The 13,712-nt window shown below is 46.6% G+C and overlaps 1 protein-coding gene across 1 annotated transcript in view; it reads left to right on the top strand.

The window, feature by feature from the left end:
• The first annotated feature begins 234 nt into the window (after positions 1-234).
• Positions 235-13,712, top strand: part of BACE1 (beta-secretase 1) — a 78,049-nt gene continuing 64,571 nt past the window's right edge. The window contains exon 1 of the mRNA XM_077456853.1: positions 235-807. Coding sequence (XP_077312979.1) covers positions 553-807 — 255 coding nt within the window. The 5' untranslated portion in view covers positions 235-552. The remainder of the gene's footprint in view (positions 808-13,712) is intronic.

Raw genomic sequence — 13,712 nt, 5'->3', positions numbered from 1 at the left:
GAGGGTGTGTAGGGTGATCTCCCACCGAGGATATATAGGGTGATCTCTCTCCCAGGGAGGGTGTATAGGGTGATCTCTCAGTGAGGGTGTATAAGGGGATCTCCCACCGAGGATATATAGGGTGATCTCCCAGTGAGGGTGGTCACATCGTATGATCGGTTGGTGGCATTGGCTCTCCGGGGTCACCGATGGAACTACATCTCCCATGGAGCAGCAGGATCCCCCTCCTCCTCCTTCTCCTCCTCCTTCTGCTCCGAGCATCCCAGCTTCTCTCATCCTCCGCAGCTCAGCATCCATCCAAGGCGGGGAGACACCTGAGCCCGGAGAGGAGGGGGACCCCAGTGCCATGGTGAGAGAGGGGGGGACGGAAGGAAGTCCTCCGACCTCCTGTATGACAGCTGTCATCCTCCTCCTCCTCCCCGCCGCCACCGGCCTGTAGATTCTCCGTCCTCCATCCTCCCCATGGCCGCTGACATGGAGCTCCTCAAGTTGCTCTGACAAAGGAGAGCCTGCCTCGGTCATCAGAGAAGGAGGACGCCGGCAGCTCAGAAGATGAAGCTTTTGGCGTTGGCCAGGAAGGGCAGCCTCCTTCTGATGCTTCTCCCCAGCCTCATGCCGGTGTCGGGGCTGGTGGCCATCAAAGTGCCTCTGAGAAATGTCCCTGCAGGGCCCGGAGAGGTCCATGGGAGCCGAGAGCGGCGCTCAGCAGAGGACGAGACCAACTTCATGGACATGAAGGACAACCTGCGAGGAAAGTCCGGCCAGGGCTACTATGTGGAGATGAGGGTGGGCACTCCCCCCCAGACGGTAGGTAGACCCTTCTAAACTCTTCATCTTTGTCTATTTAGGCTCCATTCACTTCTGCATGCTCCACGACCGTGTGAAAAACGCGCCTCGTGCTTGTGGTGTCATGAATTGTTAATAGTACCTCAAACGCAGCGAGAAAACAAAAGCACGACAGTCGCAGAAAAATGCATGGTGAAAATCACACAAACTGAAACGCGTCTAAGTGCTGGATGAGCTACTTTACAGAGTTTGTCACTTGTAGGGCCGCCCATTGATTTCAATGCAAGTCGTGGGAAAAACGCACAGAAAAAGTGAAGAAACGCATGTTTATATTTGCTAGATGTGAAGATCGCTAGGCTTGTAAATGTGGGGTCAAGAACACATGCATAATCACACACTTTCCTGACTTGGAAAGAAATGCGTTGCCTCTTAGCAGATATGCTATAAAGCAGGGATATGCAATTATCGGACCTCCAGCTGTTGCAAAACTACAAGTCCCATCATGCCTCTACCTCTGGGTGCCATGCTTGTGGCTGTCAGAGTCTTGCTATGCATCATGGGACTTGTAGTTCTGCAACAGCTGGAGGTCCTCTAATTGCATATCGCTTCTATAAAGGCCCTCTTCACACGGGTGCCTCCGTGAAGCGGGATCCGCTTGCTCAGCGGGGATAACAGGTCTATGTCTGATCCACCAGAGGGATTGGGAATAGGTCCCCCATACATTTGTTTTTGGTGGACAGGATCGCATTGATGTCAGTGTACATCTGCCACTCCATAGAAGAGACTGGAGGGTCCGATCAGGACCACCTGAAAAACAAATCGGTGTACCCTATCGGATCGCCTGTGTGAAAGGGGCATAATTCTTAAAGTGGAACTCAAGGAGTTATGACTTACCTTCCCTCCAATGGTCCTGTCCCCTGCTGACATCTTCTCCTATGTGCCAGTCTTTGGCTGTCTTTATTGGCCTGCAGGGGATGATGTCACTCCTGCTCATGTGCAGAAGCCCATCATCCCAGCACAGCAAGATTGTCTCAGAGCTGTAAGGTAAGTTGCGCATGCACAGCTTAGTTTACATCTCCAGAGAAGGCAGGTAGGTGCATTCTATTACATGTACCCTCTTTTCAGTTTCCGCTTTAATGGCACCCCAACATATACACACCAGGGTTGTCAACCTACCAGTTTGAAATTTACTGACACAATACCCAAAATTTACTGGCACAGCCAAGTTTTTACTGGCATTTCCAAAAGTTACAAAATGAATGAATATTTATGCTACAAACAAGTCAAATATGCAATTAGCAATGGGATTTAAGATAGATATTAAGGCAAAAAAAACATATTTCTTATTTTATTTTTGATATAGTAAGTAAGGAGCTGAGAGACAGGACTGAGGAAGGCAATGAATTAGAATGTGCGGCACACACACGAGAAATTTACTCTCACAGTGACACTGACAGCAGCACTGATAATGACATCGCACCGACATGACATGTCCCCTCCTGAATCACAGTGACAGTCTCTCTTCATGCCAGGTGGTCCCTTCCGTCCAAACAGCACTGACTGCCCCTCTCCCGGCTTGCCTTGTTCCTGTGCCGCAGACCCACACATGAGGCTCCGGCTGCTTCGCTCGGCTCCCTTGCACTATGACATCACACTACACGCTCAGACATTGCCTCCGCCAGACCCTACCTCCGCCTCCAGAACACTCTGTTCAGGATATATAGGGTGATCTCTCTCCCATTTAGGATATATAGGGTGATCTCTCTCCCAGTGAGGATATATAGGGTGATCTCTCTCCCAGTGAGGGTGTATAAAATGGAGAAAGCATTATACCAAGTGCATGCATGTTAAAGTGGAGCTCCACCCAAATGGGGAGATTCCGCTCTAAGGACCCCTTCCCCCCATGCCACATTTGGCATGTCATTTCTTGTTGGGTGGGGGAAACAGCTACCTAATTTTGACAGAAGTTGTGAAGCTGCGTGCCCAAAGTTGTGATGCCAGGGAGAGGAGAGGGAGAGAACCGAGGGTTCGGTCGGCCACATCGCTGGATCGTGGGACAAGTAACTGTGTGTTTATTAAAAGTCAGCGACTATACTTTTTATAGCTGCTGACTTTTAAAGAGGAACTGCAGTCTGCTAAAATTATTTGTAATAAAAACATCTTTGCCATTCTGAAGCTTCCCTCCAACCACTTTACATATTATTTTATATATGCTGTGATTCTGTACTTGCCAAGTATGCTGCAGAAATCTCCCTCCACTGGCGAGTCTGGCTACATCCATCGTAACTGTGGGCAGCTGAAGCTGCTGCCTGTTCACTTCCTGGATTTACACACACACAGAGGCACACCTCCAGCTCTGTAGCCCTTATTGGCCCTCTTATGACTCACCCCCTCCCTTCCTGGCAAACTCTCACAAGAGTGAGAGAGAAAGCTGTGCATGATTTCATCAGCCTAGGGTAATGACCAGAAAAGAAACAGGAAGTGGGCTGTATAAGTTATTTACTGGCAGAAAATAATGTTTTACTATCCAAAGTTAAAACAACCAGGGCAGAAGATTTTATAAGCACAAAAACGACTGGAGCCCCTCTTTAAGTATCTTATAGATATGGAACACTTGCATGTAGTTTTTACCTCCCCAGAAATCACAATCACAATTCTTTTATATGATTTTATTTCCATAAGGACAGCACTATGTTTGTAAATGCATCATTCAGGGTCAGCTTTTGCTCCCTGGGTAAGATGCCAGCTCAGAGATGGCACAATTCCTAGTGCCTATGTAGTCATGGTTGTGTTCACAAATGTCTGACACAGGTTGGCTCCTACTAGTGAATTGCTACAAAATGTCAGTGTTGCCGGGGGAAAGGAGGCTGGGAAAATGCTTATATCTGCCTGCAGCAGACTGATGACATCATGTAAAATGGTGCTAAGACCCCAACATTTTATTATGGTGTGCAGATAAAGGCATAGCTTTGCTCCGATGTTGAAGGCATAGTCCACCTTTTTTTTTAAAGAAAAAAACAAAAATGAAATGCACCTATATTGCAAAAAAAAAGAAAATTTGCATTTAATATGTTTTTGCATCTAAGTCTGTAACGCATTTTTAACCACAATCTGTGAATCACAGTTGCAATGCACAGGCTCCTGCAGACTGTGAATCACAGTTGCAATGCACAGGCTCCTGCAGACTGTGAATCACAGTTGCAGTGCACAGGCTCCTGCAGAGTGCAGACTGTGAATCACAGTTGCAATGCACAGGCTCCTGCAGACTGTGAATCACAGTTGCAATGCACAGGCTCCTGCAGACTGTAAATCACAGTTGCAGTGCACAGGCTCCTGCAGACTGTAAATCACAGTTGCAATGCACAGGCTCCTGCAGACTGTGAATCACAGTTGCAATGCACAGGCTCCTGCAGACTGTAAATCACAGTTGCAATGCACAGGCTCCTGCAGACTGTAAATCACAGTTGCAATACACAGGCTCCTGCAGACTGTGAATCACAGTTGCAATGCACAGGCTCCTGCAGACTGTAAATCACAGTTGCAATGCACAGGCTCCTGCAGACTGTAAATCACAGTTGCAATACACAGGCTCCTGCAGACTGTGAATCACAGTTGCAATGCACAGGCTCCTGCAGACTGTAAATCACAGTTGCAATGCACAGGCTCCTGCAGACTGTAAATCACAGTTGCAATACACAGGCTCCTGCAGACTGTGAATCACAGTTGCAATGCACAGGCTCCTGCAGACTCTTCCCCCAGCTCCAGGTCTGTACAGAGGACCTTTGGGTATGGGGCTGGAGGAAATAAACACTAGACTACGAATGTGGTGATATCACAGCATTTGTGCTCCATTGAGAACTAGGAGTCCCTCTGCTCTGAAGCCAGATGGGACTTAAAGTCATCCATTCAGAGATCTGTGGAAATAAATCTGTGAATGGATGTGTGGAGGTAAGGGAACCAAGTACAGACAAGCTTCATTAGAGAATCAACAGAAGCCCGTGGAGAGAAGCATCCCATGCAGTGGTGGAATGTCCACAGGGGGCGCACGGGCGATGCCCCCCTCCCCCCTGGCAGTCACAAAAAAAAAGGCCCTTTAAAATAAATAAATAAAATAAAAAAGTGTGCTGGCGCTGGACACAGTGCACTAGAGGAAGTGCGACGTGAAGACGACTTGCTGAAGTTCAAGCTGAGCATCAGAATGTGGAAAAAAGAGGATTTAAGTGACTTTGAATGTGGCATGGTTGTTGGGACCAGACGGGGGCTGGTCTGAGTACTTCAAAAACTGCTGATCTGGGATTTTTACACACAAACATCTTTAGGGTTTACAGAGAATGGTCAGAAAAAAGAGAAAATATCCATTAGCGGTAGTTGTGTGAACAAAAATGCCTTGTTGATGTCAGAGGAGAATAGGCAGACTGGTTTGAGATGATAGAAAGGCAACAGCAACTCAAATACCCACTCATTACAACCAAGGTATGCAGAATACCATCTCTGAACACACAACACATCAAACCTTGAAGCAGATGGGTTACAGCAGCAGAAGACCACACCGGGTGCCAACCCTGTCAGCTAATAACAGAAAACTGAGGCTACAAGTCGCACAAGCTCACCAAAATTGGAAAAGAGAATATTGGAAAAACATTGCCTGGTCTAATGAGTCTCGATTTCAGCGGCGACATTCAGATGGTAGGGTTAGAAATTGGCGTAAACAACATGAAAGCATGGATCCATCCTGCCTTGTATCAACGGTTCAGGCTGGTGGTGGTGTAATGGTGTGAGGGATATTTTCTTGGCACACTTTGTGCTCCTTAGTACCAACTGCATCATTTAAACGCCACGGCCTACCTGAGTATTGTTGCTGACCATGTCCATCCCTTTATGACTACAGTGTACCCATCTTCTGATGGCTCCTTCCAGCAGGATAATGTACCATGTCACAAACCTCAAATCATCACACTTCTGGTTTCTTGAACATGACAACGAGGTCTCTGTACTCCAATGGCTTCCACAGTCACCAGCTCTCAATAGAGCACCTTTGGGATGTGGTGGAACGAGAGATTTGCATCATGGACGTGCAGCCGACAAATCTGCAGCAACTGCATGATGCTATCATGTCACTATGGACCAAAATCTCTGAGGAATGTCTCCAACACCTTCTTGAATCGATGCTACAAAGAATTGAAGGCAGTTCTGAAGGCAAAAGTGGTTCCAACCCGGTACTATCAAGGTGCTCCTAATAAAGTGGTGAGTGAATGATTTGTGGTCTTCTGTGTATTGGGAGTTTCTATTTTTTTTTTTATGAGCTATCCAAATACTGGTGCTGAAGTTTGCTTGGGAAGTGAAAAACACCCTTCCTAACCATAAGTATAGAGGTGAGTAAGACATGGATAGCCAATCATAATTCACTCACTACAGAAACTTTTTTTTTTCATTTTGGACAGAGTAAGCAAGAGTTATAACCCCTGTCAGTTTTTTGCGTCCCATTGGGGAGATTTCCAGTGACGACTGTTGTTCTTTTTTGGGAGGGGGCTGCAAACAACCACCCCCCCCCCCCTTCCCTGACCGCACCTCAAACACCCCCACGCCTGCTTGCTGTCTGCTGGGCCGGTCAGGCACTTACCCCATCTAGGTGACAGGCATCTGGCATCAGCCTTGGGCATCGGCTCCTGTGTTCTTTACTTCACGATGGCCGTGTGCCTATTCCCCTCCTCCTAGATGTCCAATAGGATCACCTGTCCTGTCAGCCAATCGGGTGACCCACTTCCTGACTGGGAGGAGGATCATTCGCTTTCCTAACACTAAACCACCTCTCTGACAATCAGGTGCTCAGAACTGTTACCTATCACCTGATTGGCTGAAATGACAGGCAATGTGATTAGATGCCAGGCGTCCAATCATAGCAGAGGACGGGAGAAGACATTGAGGAGCTGTCCCACCGAGACAGGTAAGTGTAGACGGCAGGCCGGTGGGGGGCACACTGGCAGCATTTGATAGGGCACAGTGGCTGCGTTTGATGGGGCACAGTGGCGGCAATTGATGGGCACAGTGGCGTCAATTGATGGGCACAGTGGGAGCAATTGATTGGCACAGTAGCAACAATTGATGGCCACAGTGGCGGCAATGGATGGGCACATTGGCTGCGTTTTATGGGCACAGTGGCTGCGTTTGATGGCACAGTGGTGGCATTTTCTGGGGCACAGTGGCTGCATTTGATGAGCACAGTGGCAGCGTTTGATGGCACAGTGGCAGCGTTTGATGGCACAGTGGCTGCGATTGATGGCACAGTGGCTGCGATTGATGGCACAGTGGCTGCGATTGATAGCACAGCGGCTGCGATTGATGGTACAGTGGCTGCGATTGATGGCACAGCGGCTGCGATTGATGGTACAGTGGCTGCGATTGATGTATTTTATTTTCAGAATTTTTCAGTTTGTTTGCGCCCCCCCTCCCCCAAAAAAATTTTTGGAGCACCAGCCGCCACTGCTGACACCAGTGTTGCGGTGAGAACTGAGTAAGCAGTTGTTTTCTTTGTGCCCTTACAGAGACATTTACAGAAAAACACAGGTCTGTATATGGTGGGAAGGAGGCTTTGGGCCTCTATGACTAGAATTTACCTCAGAACACTCAGCGGGGTTTCTGCAAACAGCCCCATACAAAGCAATGAGAGGCTGACCACACACAGCCATTTGTGGTGGTTGGCATGTACTGTAATCGGGCATGTGGATATTCAGCCCCTGGACTCCAGGACTTTGAGTTCAGGGTCCATCAAATTCAGGTAATTACTGCATGTCCGATTACATGAACAGACACAAATGGCTGCAGGCCTTGTCAGCCTCCCACTGGTTTGTATAGAGCTTTTCTCCAGTGGCTGTTCACATAAACCATGCTGAATCTCCCTCACAATATTGCAGTCAGCCCCTAAATGGACATGTGAAGAAGTCATTAAAGTGGAACACATGCATTAAAGGGGAACATACATTTTTAGGCCCCTAGAAGCTTTTGTCATAATGTGGAAGTTTGCTCAACATATTTGCGCACTAATGCCGTGTACACACGTCCGCACATTCCGACAGTCTAGGTCCGACCGTCTTCCCAACGGACTTTCGGCGGACTTCCGACTGACTTTCCGAACGAACGGACTTGGCCACACACAATCACACCAAAGTCCGACAGATTAGACCGTGATGGCGTACGACCGGACTAGAATAAGGAAGTTCATAGCCAGTAGCCAATAGCTGCCCTAGCGTTGGTTTTTGTTCATCGGACTAGCATACAGAAACAGATTTTTCGACCGGACTCGAGTCCATTGGAAAGATTTGAAACATGTTCTAAACCTAAAGTCTGCCTGATTTTTCGACAGCAAAAGGTCAGATGAAGCCCACACACGATCGAATTGTCTGACGGAATCGTTCCATCAGACCTTTGCTGTCGGAAAAGTCCAGCCGTGCGTACACGGCATAAGGGACACCTACTTTGGATAGTGCCGCCCCTCCAGAGATGCAATGTTTGCGCTCCCTGTCTCAGTTCATCTCTGGCGTTTCAATCTTCTCTTGGTCTTCCTCTAGGTTTGCAGTCTTCGGCCATTTTGATTGCCTGGGTGTATGGCCAGCTAAAATTCTTTTTGGACATAGGGAATAATGCCGCGTACACACGACCGGACTTTTCGAGGAACTAGGTCCAACGGACTTTCGGCGGAGTTCTGACGGACTTTCCGAATGAACGGACTTGGCCACACACAATCACACCAAAGTCCGACGGATTCGAACGTGATGATGTACGACTGGACTAGAATAAGGAAGTTCATAGCCAGTAGCCAATAGCTGCCCTCGCATTGGTTTTTGTCCATACACACGAGCGGATTTCTCGGTAGGAACTGGGTCCGGCGGAGTTCCGGCGGAAACATTTTAAACATATTCCATTTCTAAAGTCTGTCGGATTTTTGCAAATTAAAAGTCCGCTGCAGCCCACACACGATTGAATGGTCCGCCGGAATCGTTCCGTCAGACCTTTGATATCGAAAAGTCCGGTCGTGTGTACGCGGCATAAGGATCACAACCCTTGTTGGGTTTTTACTGCTGGGGCCCCATTAGGGAGATTTCTCCTCGCTAACACAATGACAACCTCTTCTTTCCTGTCACTCTTGGGCTGGGTTCACACATGTCCGGCTGCGGTTTGCAGTCCGGAGTCCAGTGCAGTTTTGTTCACCAGTTCAGGTGCAAAATTTTACTTGAAATTGCACCTTCACCAGACCCAAAATCACACAGGACCCTTTTCAGAAACAGACCACGGCCACCCTGGACATATGTGAACCATGAATCCATTGAAAGCCAGGTGGATTCACATGTTATGCGAATTGGATGAGGTTAAAAACGCATCCGATTCACATATACACTATATGTATATGTAAAGGGAACTCTTAAGGCATCGGCATACCAAGACATTTTGGACAATTTCATGCTCCCAACTTTGTGGGGATAGTTTGGTGACCCCCTTCCTGATGACCCCTTCCTGTTCCAACATGACTGCTCACCAGTGCACAAAGTACGGTCCATAAAGACATGAAGGAGCAAGGTTTGGAGTGGAGGAACTTGACTAGCCTGTACAGAGTCCTGACCTCAACCTGATAGAACACCTTTGGGATGAATTAGAGCGGAGACTGCGAGCCAGGCCTTCTCACCCAACATCAGTGCCTGACTTTACAAATGTGCTTCTGGAAGAATGGTCAAAAATTCCCATAGACACACTCCTAAACCTTGTGGACAGCCTTCCCAGAAGAGTTGAAGCTGTTATGGGTGGGCCAACTCAATATTGAACCCTACGGACTAAGACTGGGATGCGTATGTAAAGGCAGGTGTCCCAATACTTTTGGTAATATAGTGTATGTGAACCGAGCCTAACTATGCTGGCCCATGTTAGTGCTTCTCAGCCATTCACAGGAAGCCTTGTATTTTTATCAATGATTACAAGCCTTCTTCTGATTGTCTGAGGGGGAGAGGCGGGTAGATGATGTCACAATCTCCACCTCAGCCATTCGAAATGTTTTGAAAAAACAATACTTATAACTTTCTGCTATAAAACATATCCAATAAGAAAATGAAAAAATCAAATTACTTCATAAATTTAGGCCAATATGTATTCTGCTACATATTTTTGGTAAAAAAAATCACAATATAAAACGTATATTGACTGGTTTGCGTGAACGTTATCTCTTCCACAAACTATGGGATATATACTGGAATTTTTATTTATTTTTATTTTTTATACTAGTAATCAGTGGTGGCTGTTTTTTTCTTTTTTCTTTTGGGGGGAACAACCCCCCCCATCTGCCGGTCGGTCTGGCACTTACCCCATCTAGATGGCAGGTGGCAGGCTGCGGGCAGTGGCTCTGGTGTCCTCATCTCCATCACGGCAGCTTTCACCATGCCTCTCCTCTCTTCTCCTCCTAAATGGTAGGCATCCAATAGGGTCGCCTGACATTTTGGCCAATCAGGAAAGGGGTCTCACGATTTGCTTCCTGATTGGTGGGGAGGAGATTTAGTTTGAAAATAGCAAATTATCATTCGCTATTGTCACACAACTGGGTGGGATCTGCCCTGTGCTCCGAGCCCACCCACCCTTTTTTGTAGCCTATTAGAGCCTCTGACTCTAATTACGCGTGTAAAAAACACACACACACACACCCACCCCCCATTGGAATACATAGTCTGGCACCCTGTAGGTAGATCAGGGGGCTATGTACCCCTAATAAATGGGCCACCGCTGCTAGTAATGGCAGTGATCAGCGACTTATAGCGGGACTGTGATTGTTTGGCGGACAATCTGACACTAACTGACACTATGTGGGAATCAGTGACACTAATGCAGTGATTAGTGCTAAAAATATACACTGACACTGTACTAATGACACTGGCTGGGAAGGGGTTAACTTCTAGGGTCAACGCGATCAAAGGGTTAAACGTGTGCCTAACGGTGCTTGGTTCATTCACTGTGAGGTGCTTTTCTTTGCAGGGAAACAAAAACCGGCACATCCCTTCTGACAGGACAGAGCTCTGTATTGTTTTCAAAAATAAACTCTTTTATTTTCAAGTGTTTACTACGGCTTTAATAAAGTCCTCTCCACCCCCTTCCCATCCTGTATATTATTAATAGCACTGTTTTTCTATAATGTATTTATTTATTATATATAAAAGTGTCTGGCCCCACCACCCCATGCATGCCACTCCCCTGGGCGAATGACATGCACAGTGCTCACTGTGCCTCCTGGGGTATGTCATGTGTATACCCCAGGAGGCATAGAGTTTGATTAACAAAGAAGCAGGGGGTGCTCTGCCCGCCCTCCCTCCTCCCGAACCCAGAAAAGCAGCGGGCCTCACAATGACGCCACAAACAATATAGTGGCGTGGGAATGAGTAGTTGCAGAAGAAGAGAGGATCTCGGCAGGACAATGCTGGATCCTCGGGGTGGTCGAGTATCTGAAATGTGAACAGCCCACCTCCCATTAAGTGGGGGTAAAAATAACAAAATAGAGTTGAAGATTTAAATCCACTTTAAAGCAGAATTACACTACACCTGAGCACCACAAACCAAAAACGTTTTAATTGAATTTTTAATATTCAAAAGCAAACTCACCCATCCATTCATGTCTCCTTGCTTTATTTTGCTGAATAGCACACCCCAGTATTTCTGGCGGTGGCCATCTTGAGTAAGGGCAGATGATTCATGTAGGATGCACTTCCTGGAATCCATCTGCCCTTAGCTTAGACATGCCAGCTGGAGGGTGTGCTTATCTGAGAAAGCCCCTCTTCCCCTCTTGAAGACTCTTGGGATGTATGACATCATTTGCTTAGGCCTGGAAACCAGAGGAAGTAACTGGAAAAATGTAAAAAAAAAAGTAAATATGATCTACTTTCCTATCTATTTACTGATGCTGGCAGTAGAAATAATCGATGTTGGTTCAAAGAGTGATGATCTGCTAACTGGTAATGGACTTAATGAAAATAGAACTGGAGCTACTTTAAACCCTCTACTGCTAAACTACATGACACCGGCTGTTCCTGCAACAATGTTGTCTTTGTTCTGAGAAGTTAATCTTTGTGTAACATTCATTCATTGTAACGATTTAGCATGGAAACCACCAGACTTAGAAGGTATAATCTATGGAAGGAATTATCCCCTTTCCATTCCAATGAGTGTTATGCCGCGTACACACAAGCAGATCTTCCAGCAGAAAAATCTTGGGTGGTTTTTCCGACGGAATTCCGCTCAAGCTTGCCTTGCATACACACGGTCACACAAAAGTTTGCGGAACTTTTGACCGTCAAGAACGCGGTGACATACAACACTACGACGAGCCGAGAAAACTAAGTTCAATGCTTCTGAACATGTGTCGAATTGTTTCCAAGCATGCGTAGGAATTTTGCGCGTCGGAATTGCTACAGACGATCGGAATTTCCAATCTGACCGAAAAATTGAGAACCTGCTCTCAATCTTTTGCTGGCTGGTATTCGGCCAGCAAAAGTCCGATGGAGCGTACACACGGTCACATTTTCTGACCAAAAGCTCTCATCGGTCTTTTGCTGGCGGAATTTCCGATCGTGTGTACGTGGCTTTAGGATTTTAGTTCTGTGTGATTTGCCCAGACCAACAGGAAGAATTTATCTATAAGGCCTATTGCACTCATAAGGGGTTATTTACGAAAGGCAAATCCGCTTTGCACTACAAGTGCAAACTATAAGTGCAATGTGGGGGGACATGCAAGGAAAATAAAAAAACTGAATTTTAGCTTGCACGTGATTGGATAATAAAATCAGCAGAGCTTCCCCTCATTTCAGATCTACCCCTTAGATCTACAGCGACTGCACTTCCAAGCGCACTTTCAGTGCAATTTCAAGTGCACTTTGCACTTGTAGTTCGAAGTGGATTTGCCTTTCGTAAATAACCCCCATAGTAATTTAATGATTTTCATATGTAAGATCTTGCTGGCAGAACGATCCTGCATTAAATACAATCCATAAAGTGCATCCATTTACACACATACAGGCGAGTAAAAATGTGCATGTGCTTATGAGTGTAAAAATCATTTTATTTTTTGCAATATAAAATTTCAATTACACATACTGTATACACATACTGTATATACGCTTACATGCATTTTTACCCATGTAACATGTAAATTACTGTCTTTAGATACAGATTTTTCAATTCAGATTTTCTGGGTCTGAATGCAGCACAATGTTTTTGATCTTTAACCGATTGCCGCCTTTACTGCAGCAGGTCGGCTCGTACAGGCACAATTGCATACCTGTACATTGCAGCTTTGATCAGGATCCTCTTGCACATGCGGGGCATTTACCCTGAACATTAAGCTGCCATTCTCTGCAGCACAAGCCAATCAGCGGGTCCCAGATGATGATTTATGGCCGGCTCCCACTGATCGGCTGAGCGAATGACAGAAGAGAACCCTGTGTTGGTAAACAACACAGAGCTCTCTTCATAGATCAGTGATGTGCCATTTTTTCCTCCCTGCTAAGCAGGGAGTTAAAATTGGGACATTGCTTAGTAAAAACAGCACACAGTACACCAGGGGCGGACTGACCATTGGGCCACTTGGGCACTGCCCGAGGCCCCCGAGCCACTAGGGGGCCCCATCAGGGTTGCCAGCCTCAGTAAAACCAGGGACAGTATGTAAAAATCTGTGTTTTTTTTTTACACCTGTCTCTGAAATGTCCCTTACCGACATCCTTTTGGTCTAAAAATCCAGAGATTATAGCTGCCCCACCTCTCCAGTACCTTCTCAGCCAATAGAAACATGTCTGTGTATACTGTGTGTACATGTATGTGTATACTGTGTGATTGTATACTGTGTGTGTGTATACTGTGTGGCCCCATAAACTCGCATTGCCTGGGGGCCCCATGAGTTGTCAGTC

The sequence above is a fragment of the Lithobates pipiens genome, unplaced genomic scaffold, assembly GCF_037356315.1.
Source record: "Lithobates pipiens isolate NorthernLeopardFrog02 unplaced genomic scaffold, aLitPip1_a1.2 Scaffold_27, whole genome shotgun sequence".
Lineage (NCBI taxonomy): Eukaryota > Metazoa > Chordata > Amphibia > Anura > Ranidae > Lithobates > Lithobates pipiens.
This window is presented reverse-complemented; position numbering and strand designations above follow the sequence as displayed.